Source organism: Loxodonta africana, chromosome 3 (genome assembly GCF_030014295.1).
Source record: "Loxodonta africana isolate mLoxAfr1 chromosome 3, mLoxAfr1.hap2, whole genome shotgun sequence".
NCBI classification, from domain to species: domain Eukaryota; kingdom Metazoa; phylum Chordata; class Mammalia; order Proboscidea; family Elephantidae; genus Loxodonta; species Loxodonta africana.
The window spans coordinates 116,071,361-116,087,914 of record NC_087344.1 but is presented as its reverse complement, the minus strand read 5'-3'; the positions used below and the strand labels follow the sequence as shown (position 1 = coordinate 116,087,914).

The 16,554-nt window shown below is 34.9% G+C and overlaps 1 protein-coding gene across 2 annotated transcripts in view; it reads left to right on the top strand.

The window, feature by feature from the left end:
• The window catches only part of LRRIQ3 (leucine rich repeats and IQ motif containing 3), a 154,074-nt gene that overhangs the window by 102,540 nt on the left and 34,980 nt on the right, over positions 1-16,554 (top strand). For both annotated transcript variants that reach the window (XM_003411133.2, XM_023549474.2), the window contains exon 5: positions 6,747-6,876. In XM_003411133.2, coding sequence (XP_003411181.1) covers positions 6,747-6,876 — 130 coding nt within the window. The remainder of the gene's footprint in view (positions 1-6,746; positions 6,877-16,554) is intronic.

The following is a 16,554-nucleotide window of genomic DNA, read 5'->3' as shown; positions in this document are numbered from 1 at the left end:
CTCTGTCCTTTAGGGTCTCTATGAGTTGGAATCGACTCTAGGCAATGGGTTTGGTTTTAGTTTCTTATACACAGTGTGTCTGTTGTATTTGTTTATCTAGGTTATCCTTTGTAAGTTCTCTTCACAAAGGGACAGGACAAAAATGGTAAGACCAGTTAGAATGTTATCAAGGGTATGATCACTTCTAGTCCTCTTTGTTAATATAAAATACGATCAGGATCAATTGCGAGGTAATAGAAATTTTTCGAGTAGTTAAATCTGCTGGTCACTTTAAGGGAAATTTCTTAAAAAGTAACTTTTTCTTGTAAAGCTGTATTTTAAATCCTACAGAACAAATAGAAACAATTTTTGTGTAGATATGTGTTTTTTTTTTTCAAGCATATGTATATATTGTCTTGTGTTTTACTTAAAAATGGTAGTTAAAATCATTATTTTTTAATTTACTCATTCAAAAATATTTATTAAGGACTACTATAGGGTCACTATAGGGTCACTATGAGTCAGAATCAGCTCCACCGCATGAAGTTTGTTTTTTCTTTTTTTGGTTTATGTACATTACAGGACCCCTGGTGGTGCAGTGGTTAAGTGCCCAGTTTCTAACTGAAAGGTCAGTGGTTTGAACTCACTAGCTGCCCGGCAGGAGAAAGATGTGGCAGTCTGCTTCTGTAAAGATTACAGCCTTGAAAACCCCATGGGGAAGTTCTACTCTGTCCTATAGGGTCGGTATGAGTTGGAATTTATTAATACATGAATGTCTTTCCCCCACTGCCAAAGCCATTATAGAGTATTTTTTCTTAGTTGCCCCAGTCTGTATTATCTAAGGAGCGTTCTATCATTACCTTCCTGAGTCTCTAGATTATTGTGATATAGAATCAACGGAATGAGTAGATAGAGATATGTGCCTGAGTAAAGAAATAAATATCTCTGTCAGATGATTATGTTTCTTCGCTTTTTGTTGTTGCAAACTCTGGAAATGGGTAATGTAGAAGTGACTCTAGAAAAGTGAGAGAGTGTAAGTCAAGGTACAAGGTAAAAAAAGGAAAAAGGGGATGGGAGGGGTTTGAAGAATTGCTGAGTGAGAAGCTGTCCAGTAAGTTGTACAGGGTGTGGGAAAGTTCAAGAATATAAGATGGGAATGTTGAAAAGTATTACTTTGGATAAAGTCCTGTAGAAAATACAAGTTAGGAAAGGATTTTTGTTAAAATTATCTGGCTCTTAGCCTCCTCTCCAAAGAATGGACCTTCAAGTTTTATTATGTTGAAACAAAGTTCCTAAATCTGTACCCACAGGTAGTTCCCTTTCTCACTATTCACATCCAGCAAGTATCTGCGGAGTGCCAGGGACTAAGGCGAGTGAATTATTTGCCCTTGTGGACTAGATTGTAGAAAAAAACAACTTGTGCCCCAAGTAAATAAATAAAATAGTAATAGATGTTATAAATGAAACAAATAGGATGTTGAGATGGAGAATAATAGAAGGAAAAAAAAAAACTTCTAATTAGGTTGTCAGGGAAGGCTTTTCTGAAGAGATAATATTTAAAGCTAAGCCTAGAAAGATAAATAGGAGCTAGCCATGCAAAGTTTGGGAAGAGAGTGTTCCAGAGAGTGTTCCAGGCAGAGGGAACAACTTGCACAAGGACCTAAGGTGTGCCATAGCTTGTTTTGTTTTAGGTGTGTTCAAGGAACTGAATGGAAGCTAGTGCAGTAGGAGTATAATGAACAATGTCAAGAGTAGAATGACATGAATTTGACTATGCAGTCAGGAGCCATATTTTGATGGTGTTTTGTAGCCCATAGTTAAGGACTGATGATCACAGTGGACAGCCATCAAAGAGTTTAAAGCTAAAAAGAGACAGAATCAGATATACTTTTTGACAGATGTAAATGTGTATTATATGACCCAAAGTGAAGGCAGAGACCAATTAGGAGGGTATTTATAGGTTGGGGGTGGTGGTTAAGTGCTAAGGCTACTAACCAAAAGGTCGGCAGTTCGAAACTACCAGGCACTCCTCGGAAACTCTGTGGGGCAGTTATACTCTGTCCTATAGGATTGCTATGAGTTGGAATCAACTTGATGGCAATGGGTTTGTTTTTTTTGTAGGTGACCAGGAAGAGAGGATTATAGTTTAGAAGAGTAACAATGGAAATGGAGAGAAGTGAACAGATTTTAAATATATTTTGGAAGTAATTTTGCCAAAATTAGCTGATGCTAGGTGGCACAAATGGTTAAGTGCTCAGCTACTAACCAACAAGTTGGCAGTTCGGATTCACTCAGAGGCACCTGACCATCTGCTTCCAAGAGATCACAGCAATTGAAAGCCCTATGGAGCACAGTTCTACTCTAACACACAAGGGCTCAACCATAAATTGGAATCTACTTAATAGCAACTAGTGTGATTTTGGTTTTGCTTAGACATAGGGTTTCAGAGAAAGGGTCAAATAAAGAACAAATTCTAAGCTTTTCTAGTTTAAGCAAGCATGTGGTATCATTATCCAAGATGAGGAAGATGGAAGTTGGAAGAGATAGGGAGCCCAAATCTCCCTTTGTTACCTCTTCCTTATTTTGTGTTCAAACATGGCCTGGTTATATATTGCTTACTTTCAAAATAATTCAGTAGGTAGGCCACTTGCTCTTCATATTCCAGATGATCTGTGATTACCTAAAAATATGGTACCCTGAACTGGCATAATGCTTCAGCAGTGATTCTAAAAAGTAATGAATATGGGAAGACTGTCACTTATCTCATTCTAGATGAAATGCTTAATGCAATGTAGAGTCATATCACACAATGGACTCCTAATTAATTTGCTTTTGGCTAAAATAGTTAAATATTTTACCACTCATGTTTTTAATTCTAATCATGTAGTGCAGTGATTAAATGTATTTTACCTAACTGTAATATTTATTCTCATTAAACTTCATCTGTTTAATTTGACCCATTGCTCCAGTCTGTTGACAATATTTTAGATTTCTATCTGGTGTGTTCTTCCTTCCATCATATCTGAAAATTTAGTAAGAATTTCCTTTACAGTTTGATTCAAGTCATTAATATAAATATTGATCAGGATAGGTCTGAGACAGATCCATACTGCATGACATTGGAGATCTACCTTGAAGTTGGCATCATTTTATTAACCTTCATCTTTTCCATGCGGTTATTCAAAGTGGTTGATCCCCACATAATCGTATCATCTTTCCATAGAAATGAAAGATTTCATCAAATGTATTGCTAAAATTCAGGCTTATCATGCCAAGTAAATTTGAACATGAATGAATTTTACTATATTAAAAATGAAATTACATTTCATATTGGTTTGTTGTCAACTTATATTACTACTTGGTGATCGTTCCTTTTCTAAATGTTATCAAACAGCCTTAAAATATTTCCTAAAATTGTTGAGGACCAGTTTTAGGTTCAAGGCATTGTAATTAATAGAATGAACCTTCTATTATTGGAAAAAAAAAAAAAAGGATATTTATTTGATAATCTCTAGTCTTCTGAGAACTCTTCTCCATGATTTCAAAGATTAATCAATGAGTGGGTTTGTACCTTCTTTTCCTTTTATCATTACATATAATTGAAAAGCTCATTTTTTTTTTTACCTCAGTTGCTTGCTTTTTTGCTGCAGTCTCATATGCATTCTTGGTCATGGATCCTTCTTTTATAAAAGCTAAGGAAGGGAACATTATTTTAAATGTTGAAAATGACATGTGGTTACATGAAAAAAGAGCAAGTGGGATAACTGAAGAAAAGATAATTCTGAAAGTAACTGGCCAGCCATCTATTTAATTTTGGGTCTTTTATATACAATTTTTGTATATTTTTTATATATGATATTTGTGATGGAGTTGGGCATCTCAGAATTGTCTCTGTGTTCTTTCAGGAGAAGGTAAAAGGAGTAAGTTGTGGAAACAGAATTATTGAACACATCATTATATTCAAATTTTATTATTTTCTCTAGAGTGGGATAAGAGTGTGGGATCTAGAACAAGGAAAAGGTCCATTTCTGTGGTTGAAATGGAATTTGAGGTGATTTTTAACATTGTTAAATATCCTGTACTGTTAGGAGGAAGAAACAGAAAGAAGTTACCAACACAGAGCAAAATTCATAGAAGTAGAAAAATACAAGAACAGGGATGTAACTTTAGTGGATTTGTTAGAGGAATTTGAGGCTGAAAAGCATTTGGAGTTGCTTGTTACAGATTTGATTATAAAACAATTGTCTATGTTAATTTTTGTCATATATTGCCTAGTAGAAATAATTGGGCCCAAATAAAAATAGAAGCAACGTTAATTAAAATCATGTCATATTTTGATATGTTTTGATATTGTGAGTAATTATATTGTAGTTACTCTTAGCAGCCTTTAGAAAATTTTCTGACTATGAGGAGAATATATGAGCTCAAAAGTACCTACTTATTTGTCTTCCTAGCAAAAAGTGAAGTGTTTTTGTCATGTAAAGACTGGAAAAAATTGTGTGAGTGATGATCAGTGAAAGATTGTTTAGTGAAGAAAAAAAAGAAATCTGAGACTTATTCCAGGAGAAGATAATACCTAATACATGTAATGAACATTAATAAATCCTTACAGGATGAGTCACTGGGTAAAGACATAATGTTTTCAATAGATAAATTAGAAAACACCATGTGTAAAATTTAAAAAATAGGAAGAAACGTATTTAATTAAATAGAAATATGTGGTGTAAGAATTTGGGCAGAAAATTGTAAATATAGGGAACTAGGACACGTATTCAAGTGCTCTTCTAAGAATAAATTAAGAGTAAAGTATGAAAAGAAAGACATGTCTTCATTTCTCTTAGTATGAGATATCTGTGAGATTTTCCAGGATGAAGGCGCTCACAGTGGTTGTGAGCATTAAATAAGTTGATATATGTAAAGAGCTTAAAAGCAATGGCTTATTGTAAGCACTACGTAAGTATTCCATAAACAAATAAGCAAAAGCAAACATCTCACAAAGGATATCTATCTGAAGATATATATTTGTGTGTCTTCAGAATTAAATCAGTGGTTCTCACAGGAGAAAGTAAAATATGGGAAGGTTTTTCAAAATACAAATAGGTATCTCCTCCCAAGTTTATGACTTTTCCCTGTGGCAGAGACTGCGGGTTGCATACCAATATCTATCCTTTTCTTCTTTCTTGGTAAAGTTCCTCCATTTTATTCCAGGTGGCAAAGTATCTAGCAAAAGGCTGCCTTTACTCCCCTCCCCTTTGCAGCTATGATTGGCCAATGAGATGTAAACCAAAGTTATCTGAAGAACTTCTGGTAAAGCTCTTTAAGACCTATGGCATATGCCCTTTTGTCATTCCCCCTTTCATCTCTCCGTCTGCCTGGCATGTAAACATGATGTTTGGAGCTCTAGCAGCTATCTTTTTGAGAAAACATAGAGAATAGATGCCATGAAGATGCCCTAAAATAAATATGAAAAAAAAAATTTTTTTTTTTCAAAGGAGCATGGGACCCTGATGGCTTTTGTATCAGTCCTGGACGGAATGTGTACCTCCAGACTTTTTATATATAATGTGACACAAAAGTTTATCTTTGGCTGGTTTAAGATATTTATTTGTGTTTTTGTTTATATGCAGAGGAAACAGTTTCTAAAACCAATCTCAGTTATCCCCTTTGTGAACCACTGATTTTGCAATTAGTTGAAGCCACGGTGAGAGTGCTGAAATTTAAGAATAGAACACTGGAAAACACCAACAATTAAAAGATAGGCAAAGGAAGAGGCAAATCAAATATGAAAGAACACTAACATGTTGAAAAGGAACTGAGGGAGAGTGGTATCGAGGAAGAAGAAAATTTCAAGCAAGGAGTGATGGTAAAAAATGTTCTAGAAAGATAAAATATGACTCTAACAAAATCTTTTCGATTTAAACAATGGCATATCATTATTGGTAGAGCGATTTTAGGGAATGTTGTAGGTACGGTGGGTTGAGGAATGGATAGGAAGTGAAAATAATAGGAATAGCAATTCCTATTATATATAGATAAATATATTGATATATATTAATTATATATTATATAGTAATTATTTATTAGATTAGATTTATTATATTAATTATATCATGTAATATCATCATATCATATTAATTATATATATATTAAGGCAGTGTACTACAGGTGTCTAGAAAATTTTACTCTATTTTGCAGGTGAGGACATAGACACAGAAAGGTTTAAATATACAAATTGGTTTGATCCAAAAATGAGATTTGGAAGCCTCACTTTGGAACTCTAAAACCTGAAATCCTCACTATATCATGAATTGAAGAGATTTACTGTGAAGAGAAAGAGAGATAACACTCTCTCCCTTTCTTCCTGCCTTTTAGTGTCCTGTGAAATAATTTTATCCCTTCCTTTCTTACTATTAGTCTTCATGCAGGCTTTCTGAGCAACACTATCTTGTCTCTCTATTTCTTATCACTACTCTCTTCCTTGTTCTTTTTGTCATGGCACCCACTTGCAAGTCCGTTTTTTACTTCAACCTACCTTGGAACATTGTCCAAACCATATAATTACATGTTAATAGAAAGCTGATTTATCAAAATCATACACAATAGAGCTCTTTTGTATCTTTTGTTAATCCTGCTTACCTCATAGGTTTTTGTTGTTGCTTTTAAATTAAAATCAGTCGTGATGATACATAACGCTTGTGAGAGCTCTTTGAGAACTCTAAAACATATGAGGTATCATCATTGTCATTGTTTTTATTTTGTTTCCACAGAATATACATTCGCCAGTTAATTTTAAAAGTTTTCGTGAACAGAGAAAGTATATTTCCTCTATTTTATCTGAATTAAAAACAAAAGATACTGGCATAAAATCAAAAAAATCAAGATATCTAATTCAAAAAGGTTAGTATATGAATTTTTCTATTATATTTAATCAAAATATTTTGATTAAGGGTAAATAAAGGCATTAGAAATTGGATGTGTTAATTTTGACTAATAGATATGAGAGTCTCTGAAATATATGTTGAAAATTCTAGGTAAAATGTCCATATCTCATTTAATGTTTTCTAAATATACATATTTAGAGGGTTGCTTCATGGATATCATGGACCTGATTTTTGGCAGAACTTGGAAATTAGGAGAAACCAGTGTTATCAAGAACTATGTTGAGCTGATAGCTTTGTTACTGTATGGCATGGTCAGGAAATCTGTCAACTATCATAGAAAATCAATCTCATGAAATAACATTGCATTTCCTTCAGACTTTGAACATAACTATTTTCATAATATAAAAATACATTTTATCTTATTGTTAATAAAATTTGGTTCTCAACAGCATTTGATTTGATTAAACAAATCATGATTAAAGTAATAATCAGACAAACTGGGATGATTCAACAAAAAATTCAACAGGAGATTTTGTGTGCATTAGCTACAACACTGCAGTCTTTGGTCATTTGTGAGACACATAAAATGTCGCACATCAAAATAATGAAGTCAAGACACTTAGGAGTGAGTAGTATGAACATTGTTCAAATATAATATCAACTGTCATAAATGTTAAATCAAAAATAGAAATTTTCAATTTTTAGTGCTATAAATAGTTTACAGTCATTGATATCTCATGACACACCATTGGCTATTGATCAGCACATCAGACAGGAAGCCCTAATGTAATCTGTCTGAAATGGAACAAGAGGTCTGAGGACTATAGGAGCATTGTTCCCCCCAAAAATATAAAACTGATAGATTGTCTCATGTGTTTGAACATATTCAGAGGAGCTTTTCATTTCTGCCAGAGGGTTTGATGATGAGTGAGTGATAGATGCACTAAAAACTGAGCAGATGGAAAACACAGGCATTTTTTAACTTGCGGGAAAACAAAAAGCTTGTACAAGAATGAAATGTGATCTTACATTGTTAATAATATTTACATAGTCATACTAACGAAAGCAACATTGATTAAATACAAAATTATGATGAAACTATATGGAGCAATTGTGTTATGGGTAGAGTAGTAATAAATTATAATTACTTATAGAAGAACCAAATAGATAATATCTAAAATTTTGAAAAATTAAGAAAATAATCTATAAGCATGCTATGAGATATTTTATGATAAATAAAAGGAGAAATATCAGGACTGGTAGATCAGAAATTCCTATTTTTCATTCTATGCTTTATAATGCTGCTTGCCTTTTAAAATTATGTATGTATACTATATTTGATAAAAACAACACTTTAATTTAAAAAAGAACAATGAACTGTTCAACTGTATTGACTACTGGCAGAAAATTCTTGAAATATTGGAAAAGAACAGTGTATTGAATTTGGAACATGGATGCTAATGGTGACCTTGACAAGTGGAAGTTCAGCAAAGTGATCGAGAAAAGAACCGTGTTGGAAGGAGTTGAAGAGTGAATGGAAATAAAGAAGTAATGACAGTGCCAATTATGAACTCTTTTGTGAAATTTTATAGTGTAGTATCTTCACGTTCATAATAACTGCAGAGCAGTAAAAGAAAGAAACCAACCTAAAAGAGAAATCCTAAATTATGATCCAAAGGCACTTCTAGTGTTTTGAGTATTTTATTATATTTATAATACCAAATTTGATCATCTGCATATTAATTATGTAAGAACACTATAATCAGAATATTTGAATAATCAAAACATTATATGCAGAGTTAATACTGGTTACCAGAAAGTTTTCAATATATAGGTTGGTAAATAGGGGAGGGTAAGAAAAACAAAAAATGGTTGGTAAATAGGGGAGGGAGGGTCTGGTAAAAGCAGTGGATCATATAATTACTCCCCTTTTCTTATAAGGTAAAGGGTATTTGAGTGAATGACTAACGGTTAATATTATTCAAAGTGGTACAGTCTGTTAGTAGTCACCTAGTTTCTGTAAGGCCAAAAACCACTTCATGAATCAGAGCATGGATATGAGCAATTATTGCCTCATAATATGGGCCATCTATCAGAGGACCTATCCTCTAGATAATATTCCTATTAAGCAGTGGTTCTTAAGTTTTTTGGGGGCGGGGGAGGGGAGGGATGGACTCACTAACCCAAATTTGATGAAATTTAAGCATCTAGAAAAAAAAAAGTACTAACATCTCCCATTCCCCAAAATACACATATGAACACATACTCATTTTATTTATAATTCCAAGTGGTCATCTGAAGCCCCATACAAGGACCTTAAATGTATTGATAAAAACAGGAGTCACATAATTTAGTCTGTATTCCAATGTTTATGCTGCCTTTAAAATTTAAGCCCATTCCAGTAGGCAATGCTTCCAATATCATCAGACATCTGGTATGTTTTTATATTTTCAAATAAACTTCTAAGCACTAGAAATCATATAAGAATCCCTTAAAATATGAAATGCACAGTGGTTCTGACACTAAAAATTAACCTGAGTGCTATTCATATCATCTACTTACCATAATTCCAAATTTAAGATATTATCCTGATAAGGAAACTATGTTCAGAATAATACGCCATTTCTTAATGTTTAATTCAAAATAACATATAATCATGCTCTGTATTTTCTAATCTTTATATTGTTAATATAAGATCAGACATAATAATCCATATATTGCTTAATATTGCAGCTTCTATTTGGGACCATACTTCCCTATTTATACTTTCTTGCTGAGACGTTTAAAGTTGGCAAAGCTTTTTAAATGTTTATTTATCAGATAAGCAAATACACTAATGAATGAAGGACTCATGGTTATTTATACAGTAACCACATGCCCCAGTTTTGCCTTGGAAAGTCAGAGTTAATTCCTTTTGTAAATATTAGTAACAGTGTCTCTCATTCTCAATGGTGTCCCAATTTGGATGGTATATGGTTACATAGTTTATGTGCTATTACCACTTTCTCTTATCCATAGGTCAGTTTGACTTGATTGGATGTCAAATTAGACTTACACAAAACAGTGATATTATCCTGGTATCAAACTTTACTAATAATTTCAAGGGATACAGATAATCAAGAGGCTGAGTTGAAGCAGGGAGCCATATGTGATATCAGGGGTGACTGGCTTTACAGATCCTTCCTTCCCTTGAAGAACCTGTACCTTTGACCCAGAAAAATAGATGAAGTCTCTAGTGATTTTTGTGGGTTTTTCTCACACAGAAGTAACTATTCTAATTATGAAGTATTTCTCTTTTTATGCCAGAGAGTTGTATAGTTTATACGACATTCTCTAGGGAATGTACTTCGTAAGCAATCCTTTAGCCAGGGACCATCCTGCTAAAGGCATTTACTAGGTAATGGTCCCTACCTACTAGCAAATGTCATTGTCTTATTTTTCTGGAGTTCCAGTTGACAAGATTACATTAGATCATCTGCCTTCTTATCTTTTCCCAGGAACACCCACCCTACAAAAAGGAATAAATGAATCACAGACCAGACGCTTTAACTTCTTCCTTCCACCCTACCACAGCTTTTTCAAGTTACCCACCCAGTGCTGTCCAGTTGCTTCCGACTAAAGTGCTTTTTTTTTTCTTCTTTTTTTAGTGTGGTTTGAGTGAATGTTTACAATTCAAGTCAATTTCTTATATAAAAACTTATACATACATTGTTATGTGACCCTAGTTGCTCTCCCTATAATGTAACAGCACACTTCTCCTCTCTACCGTGTATTTCCCGTGTCCTTTCAGCCAGCTCCTGTCCCCCTCTGCCTTCTTATCTCACCTCCAGACAGGAGCTGCCCACATAGTCTCATGTGTCTACCTACTTCAGCTAAGAAGCACACTCCTCACCAGCATCATTTTATGCCTTATAGTCCAGTCTAATCTTTGTCTGAAGAGGAGGCTTTCAGAATGGTTTTAGTTTTGGGCTAACAGAGAGTCTGGGGGGCATGTCCTCTGGGGTCCCTCCAGTCTCGGTCAGACCATTAAGTCTGGTATTTTTATTAGAATTTGAGATCTGCATCCCACTTTTCTCCTTCTCCATCTGGGATTCTCTGCTGTGTTCTCTGTGAGGGCAGTCATTGGTGGTAGCGGGTGCCATCTAGTTCTTCCAATCTCAGGCTGATGGAGTCTCTGGTTTATGTGGCCCTTTCTGTCTCTTGGGCTCATATTTTCTTTGTGTCTTTAGTGTTCTTCATTCTCCTTTGCTCCAGGTGGGTTGAGACCATTTGATGCATCTTAGATGGCTACTTGCTAGCTTTTAAGACCCTGGACGCCACTCACCAAAGTGGGACACAGAATGTTTTCTTAATACACTTTGTTATGCCAGCTGACCTAGATGTCCCCTGAAACCATGGTCCCCAGGCTCCTGCCATTGCTACTCTGTCCCTCGAAGTGTTTGATTGTATTCAGGAAACTTCTTAGCTTTTGGTTCAGTCCAGTTGGCTGACTTTCCCTGTATTGTGTATTGTCCTTCCCTTCACCTAAAATAATTCTTGTCTACCATCTAGTTAGTGAATACCCCTATCCTCCCTCCCCATTCTTATAACCATTAAAGAATGTTTTCTTCTGTGTTTAAACCTTTTCTTGAGTTCTTCTAACAGTGGTCTCATACAATATTTGTCCTTTTGTGACTGACTAATTTCATTCAGCATAATGCCTTCCAGATTCCTCCATGTTATGTGATGTTTCACGGATTCATCATTGTTCTTTATTGTTGCATAGTATTCCATTGTGTGTGTGTACCATAATTTGTTATCCATTCATCTGTTGATGGACACCTTGGTTGTTTCCATCTTTTTTGCTATTGTAAATAGTGCTGCAGTGAACATGGGTGTGCATATATCCATTTGTGTGAGGGCTCTTAATTCTGTAGGATATATTCCAAGCAGTAGGATTGCTGCATCTTATGGTACTTCTATTTCTAGCTTTTTAAGGAAGCACCGAATCGATTTCTAAAGTTGGTTATACCATTTTACATTCCCACCAGCAGTGTATAATTGTTCTATACTCTCCAAAACCTCTCCAACATTTTGTCCCTTCTAGATTTTATTTTATATTGTCTAATCAAATATTTTGGTTTTTCTTAATGAAAATGATCTATCACTTCTAGTCAGATATTTTAAAGGAACATGATAGTTCGTGAATATCTACTCTATGTTATAGCTTAATTTTTTTTCAGTATAAGTAATTAAATATACAAAATACCTTGATTTATATTGAAAGAATATGGCATACCAGACTGACATTGTAACCTTAATGTTCTTGTAGTGTTTTTTTTTTTTTTTAACACTTTCTAGTGGTATACCCAAAAAACCCAGTGCTGTTGAGTCGATTCCGACTCATAGTCTAGTGGTATAGCTAGAGTATACCACTAGAAAGTGTTAAAAAAAAAAAAAAAAACCCTGGTGGCGTAGTGGTTAAGTGCTACAACTGCTAACCAAGAGGTCAGCAGTTCGAATCCACCAGGCGCTCCTTGGAAACGCTATTGGGCAGTTCTACTCTGTTCTGTAGGGTCGCTATGGGTCGGAATTGACTCGATGGCAGTGGGTTTGGTTTTTTTTTTTGGTTTTAGCTAGCGTATATTTTTTATAGGCCAATCCTCTACAGTTACTTAGAGCCGCATTTATATTTCAGATATATTTAGGAAGAAGTAAACTCAAATCCTTTAGGAAAACTGCCAGCTTTTACAAAAAAGACATTTCTGGGAACAAAACTACTACTTCTTATACAGAATGTAAGGTCAAGGGGTTAATTATTTGAGGGTCATTATATCAAAGTGCCTGTGATCAGATTTATACAATCTTTAGTTATTTTACCTCCATTACTTTGTCTTGCTCCAAATCCACTTATGAGTCTGAAATGAAGACTCTAAAGGAGATTTTATGGTTTTCATTGAAACACATTACATTTTCTGCCTCCAACATTTTTCTTCCAAATTCATCCAATTTATCATATCTTGCTGATTTCAATCTACTTGTGCTTTAGGCAGTTTTAACAGTGCTTTTCTTCTTCTTTTTTTTTATTCTTCTAAATTGTGTGCTGGAACTACTGAATTTTAGTCCAGGATATAAAATAGTATCAACTAAATTACTTCAGATGAGCAATTAGAGCATATACATGCGTATAAAACTAGAAATCTTTGCTGCCAGATTTAAAATGAAAATAAAATAAGCAAACAAAATATATTTTGTTTTTATATATGTATAATAACTCATATTGCTTTTAAAATAACTGTAATATTTTTACTACTAATAACAGAGAGGCAGGAGGTTAAAGTTGAACAAAAGTAAGTATAGCTTGGTGGAAATAAGCTCTTGGGTCAGAAGTATTTGGATTTATTTTTTGATTCTAAGCACTAATGCCCCAGTCCTCCCTGTATTTCCCAGCTTCCCAGGCAGCTAGGTAGAGATTTTGTGATCAGTTGTGTCCACCTGACTGCAAGCAACAGTAAAATGTGTCACTTCCAAATGAAGGTAATTAAGAGAACCATTCTTTTTCCCTGCCATAGAGATCTTGGAGGGTATCTGTTTCATTAGCATAGCTACAAGACGATGAAGGCCATCCTGAAATACATTGGTTCATAAAGCAGAAATAAATAAATGTTTGTTGTACTAAGCTGTTGATACTTCAGTGTTTATCTGTTATGGAATTTAGGGTTTGTTATGCTGGTAAATGCAGAAATTGGTACAGAGTAACAAAAACCTAAAATATGGTCTCAGCTTAGTGATCAGGTGTAGGAGGTGAGAAAACTGATATCAGAGGCTAGAAAGGTTGAAATTCAAGTTTTATAGTGGCAAAGCATTTCCCTATGATATCTTAGAAGATAAACTATATGTCTACTAACTATGGTGCTAGTGGAAAACTGAATATGGATATTCTGTGTTGATTGCACTTAAATATGTTGTTGTGTTGTTAGAGTGCCACAAAGGCAGTTCTGACTCATAGCGACCCTGGGTACAACAGAACAAAACACTGCCTGGTCCTGTGCCATTGTCACAATGGTTGTTACGCTTGCACCCATTTCTTGCAGCCACTATGTCTGCCCATCTCCTTGGGAGTCTTTCTGTTTTCCACTTTCTCTTCTTCCCTCTATTTTACCAAGCATGATGACCTTCTCCAGGAACTGATCCCTCCTGGTAACATGTCCAAAGTATGTGAGACATAGTCTCACCATCCTTGCTTCTAAGGATCATTCTGGTTGCACTTCCTCCAAGACAGATTTGTTTGTTCTTTTGGCAGTCCATGGTATATTCAGTATTCTTCACCAATACCACAGTTCAAAGGTGTCAATTCTTCTTTGGCTATGTTGAGAAGATAAAAGAAGAGCTCAGGAAAATAACTGATTTGCAAGACAAAATAATAGACAGTGAAGAGTTTGGAAATTTAGGGGATTGCAGAGTTGGCGAAGCTGTCTGATTTTGAATTCCAAATAGTAAGACATGAAATTTAACAAAGCTTTGAAACACAGGTCCAAGTCTCTTAGATTAAAAAAAAAAAAAAAAAAAGAACAATTCAGACAGAAGTTTAGATTGTGTGTGGCCTTCTTATCTACTGTTTCAGATAGCTTCATAGTTGTTGTGTTGTTAGTTGCCATCGAATTGATTCCAACTCATGGCAACCCCATGTGTGTAGAGTAGAACTACTCCATAGGGTTTCCAAGGCTGTGACCTTTCAGAAGCAGATCGCCAGGCCTGTCTCCTGAGACACCTCTGGGTATATTTGAATCACCAGCCTTTCAGCTAGCAGTTGAGTGCTTAATCATTTGATCTACCTATGGACTCATTAAATTGCTAGAGATTTATTAGATGAAAGTAAAGATATAAAGAATATCTGAGAACTACCTATCACTCCAAAAGCATTTTGGGTGTGACTCTTGGCACATGGAAATTATAGAAGCAAATTGATCAAAATCCAAAGTGGAAAGGAGGAGTGTGCTGTCATATTACAGGGAGAGCAACTATGGCCACATAACAATGTGTATATAAATTTTTGTATGAGAAACTAACTTGAACTGTAAACTTGCACTTAAAACACAAATATATATATAAGAAAATAGATCAAAAGTCTGCTGTAATCTGTAACCAGTTGCCATACAGTCAATTCTGACCCATAGCAACCCTATATGACAGAGTATAACTACCCCAATAGGGCTTCCTAGGCTGTAATCTTTACAGGAGCAGGTCACCAAGTCTTTTTCTCCTGTGGAGCAGCTGGTGGGTTCGAACCTAAAACCTTTTAGTTAGCAGCCAAGAGCTTAACCACTGTGCCACCAGGGCTCCTTAGGGAAAGGGTATTACTAGATAATTTTAGCATAAACTACCATTTGACCATTCAGACCTACATATACATTTCAGTCTCCAATCTTCAGCAAACAGAAAGGGCAATGAGAAAATTCCATAGCCTCGAAAGTGAGCAATCCTACCCCTTCCCTCCTGAGATATGGCTAAGGAAGGAAATGGAAAAGGAAGGACCTCCAGAAGGCAGAACTCCTGTCTGAGAGTAGAATCAAGGACTAACCTAGGAACCACCTACACTTGAAGGTAGGAGAACTTCACAACATGAACTACTGACTAATATGTGCTGCCCATTTTCCCATTTGTGGTTAGTTTTTCCCCATTCTGATGTTGTATATCCACTATATATGGATGAATGGTACAGGAGGCAAATGACTTGTATTTTTAATTTATTAGTCGCTGGACTAAAAGAATCTTTTTCAAACCTGATGGAGATACTACTGCACACATCTAGAGATTCTGGACTTGATGGGACTTTAAGTTGTCACCCTTCAGGACTATGTTCTGTGTTTGGAGAAAAAAAAAAAAAAAGAGTTAAAAGATTTTTGGTGATCTATGGCAGAGAGTTTATGCTCACAAAAATATTTCCCTTGCTTCTCTACATTTCCCAGCTTCCCTTTGAGTTAGTATAGTTTAGTTCTGGCCAATGGATTGTGACTTGAAGTGTATCACTTCTAGGTGAAGATAGTTAAGTGCTCCATTCCCCTATCCCCTTTCATGGCTTCAGAGTCCTTGGAGATTCCATGTTTCATATGGTCTAGCACAAAGTGGAAGAGGGATGCCCCATCCACTTTAAATATACATGAGCAAGAAATAAACTTTGTTATGGTATGCCATTGTGATTTTAGATTTTATCTGCTTAAAAATCAATAAACTGAAGTTGGTTCTTTGAAAAATCAGCAAAACTTAAAAACCTTTAGTCTAGCTAATAAAAGAGAGAGAGAAGACTCAACTACTAATAATATGAATAAAATATGGGACAGCACTACCATTATTGTGGATATATTAAAAATATATATAAAGAATAGTATGAACAACAATATGCTAACAGATTAGATAACTTGGATGAAGTGAACAAATTCTTAGAACGACACGAATTACCTATACTCATTCAAGGAGAAATAGAAAATCTGAAAAATCCTATAACGAGTTAAAACAATTGAATTAGTAATTAACTTTTTTTTTCCTTAATAAAAGCCCAGGCTCAGGTGGTATATTAGTTTCCTGTAACTGGCATAACAAATTACCACAGTCTTGGTGGTGTAAAACAATAGAAATTTATTCTTTTGTGATTCTGGAAGCTAGAAGTTCAGCATCAGTTTCACTGGATCAAAATCAAGGTGTCAGCCAGGCCACA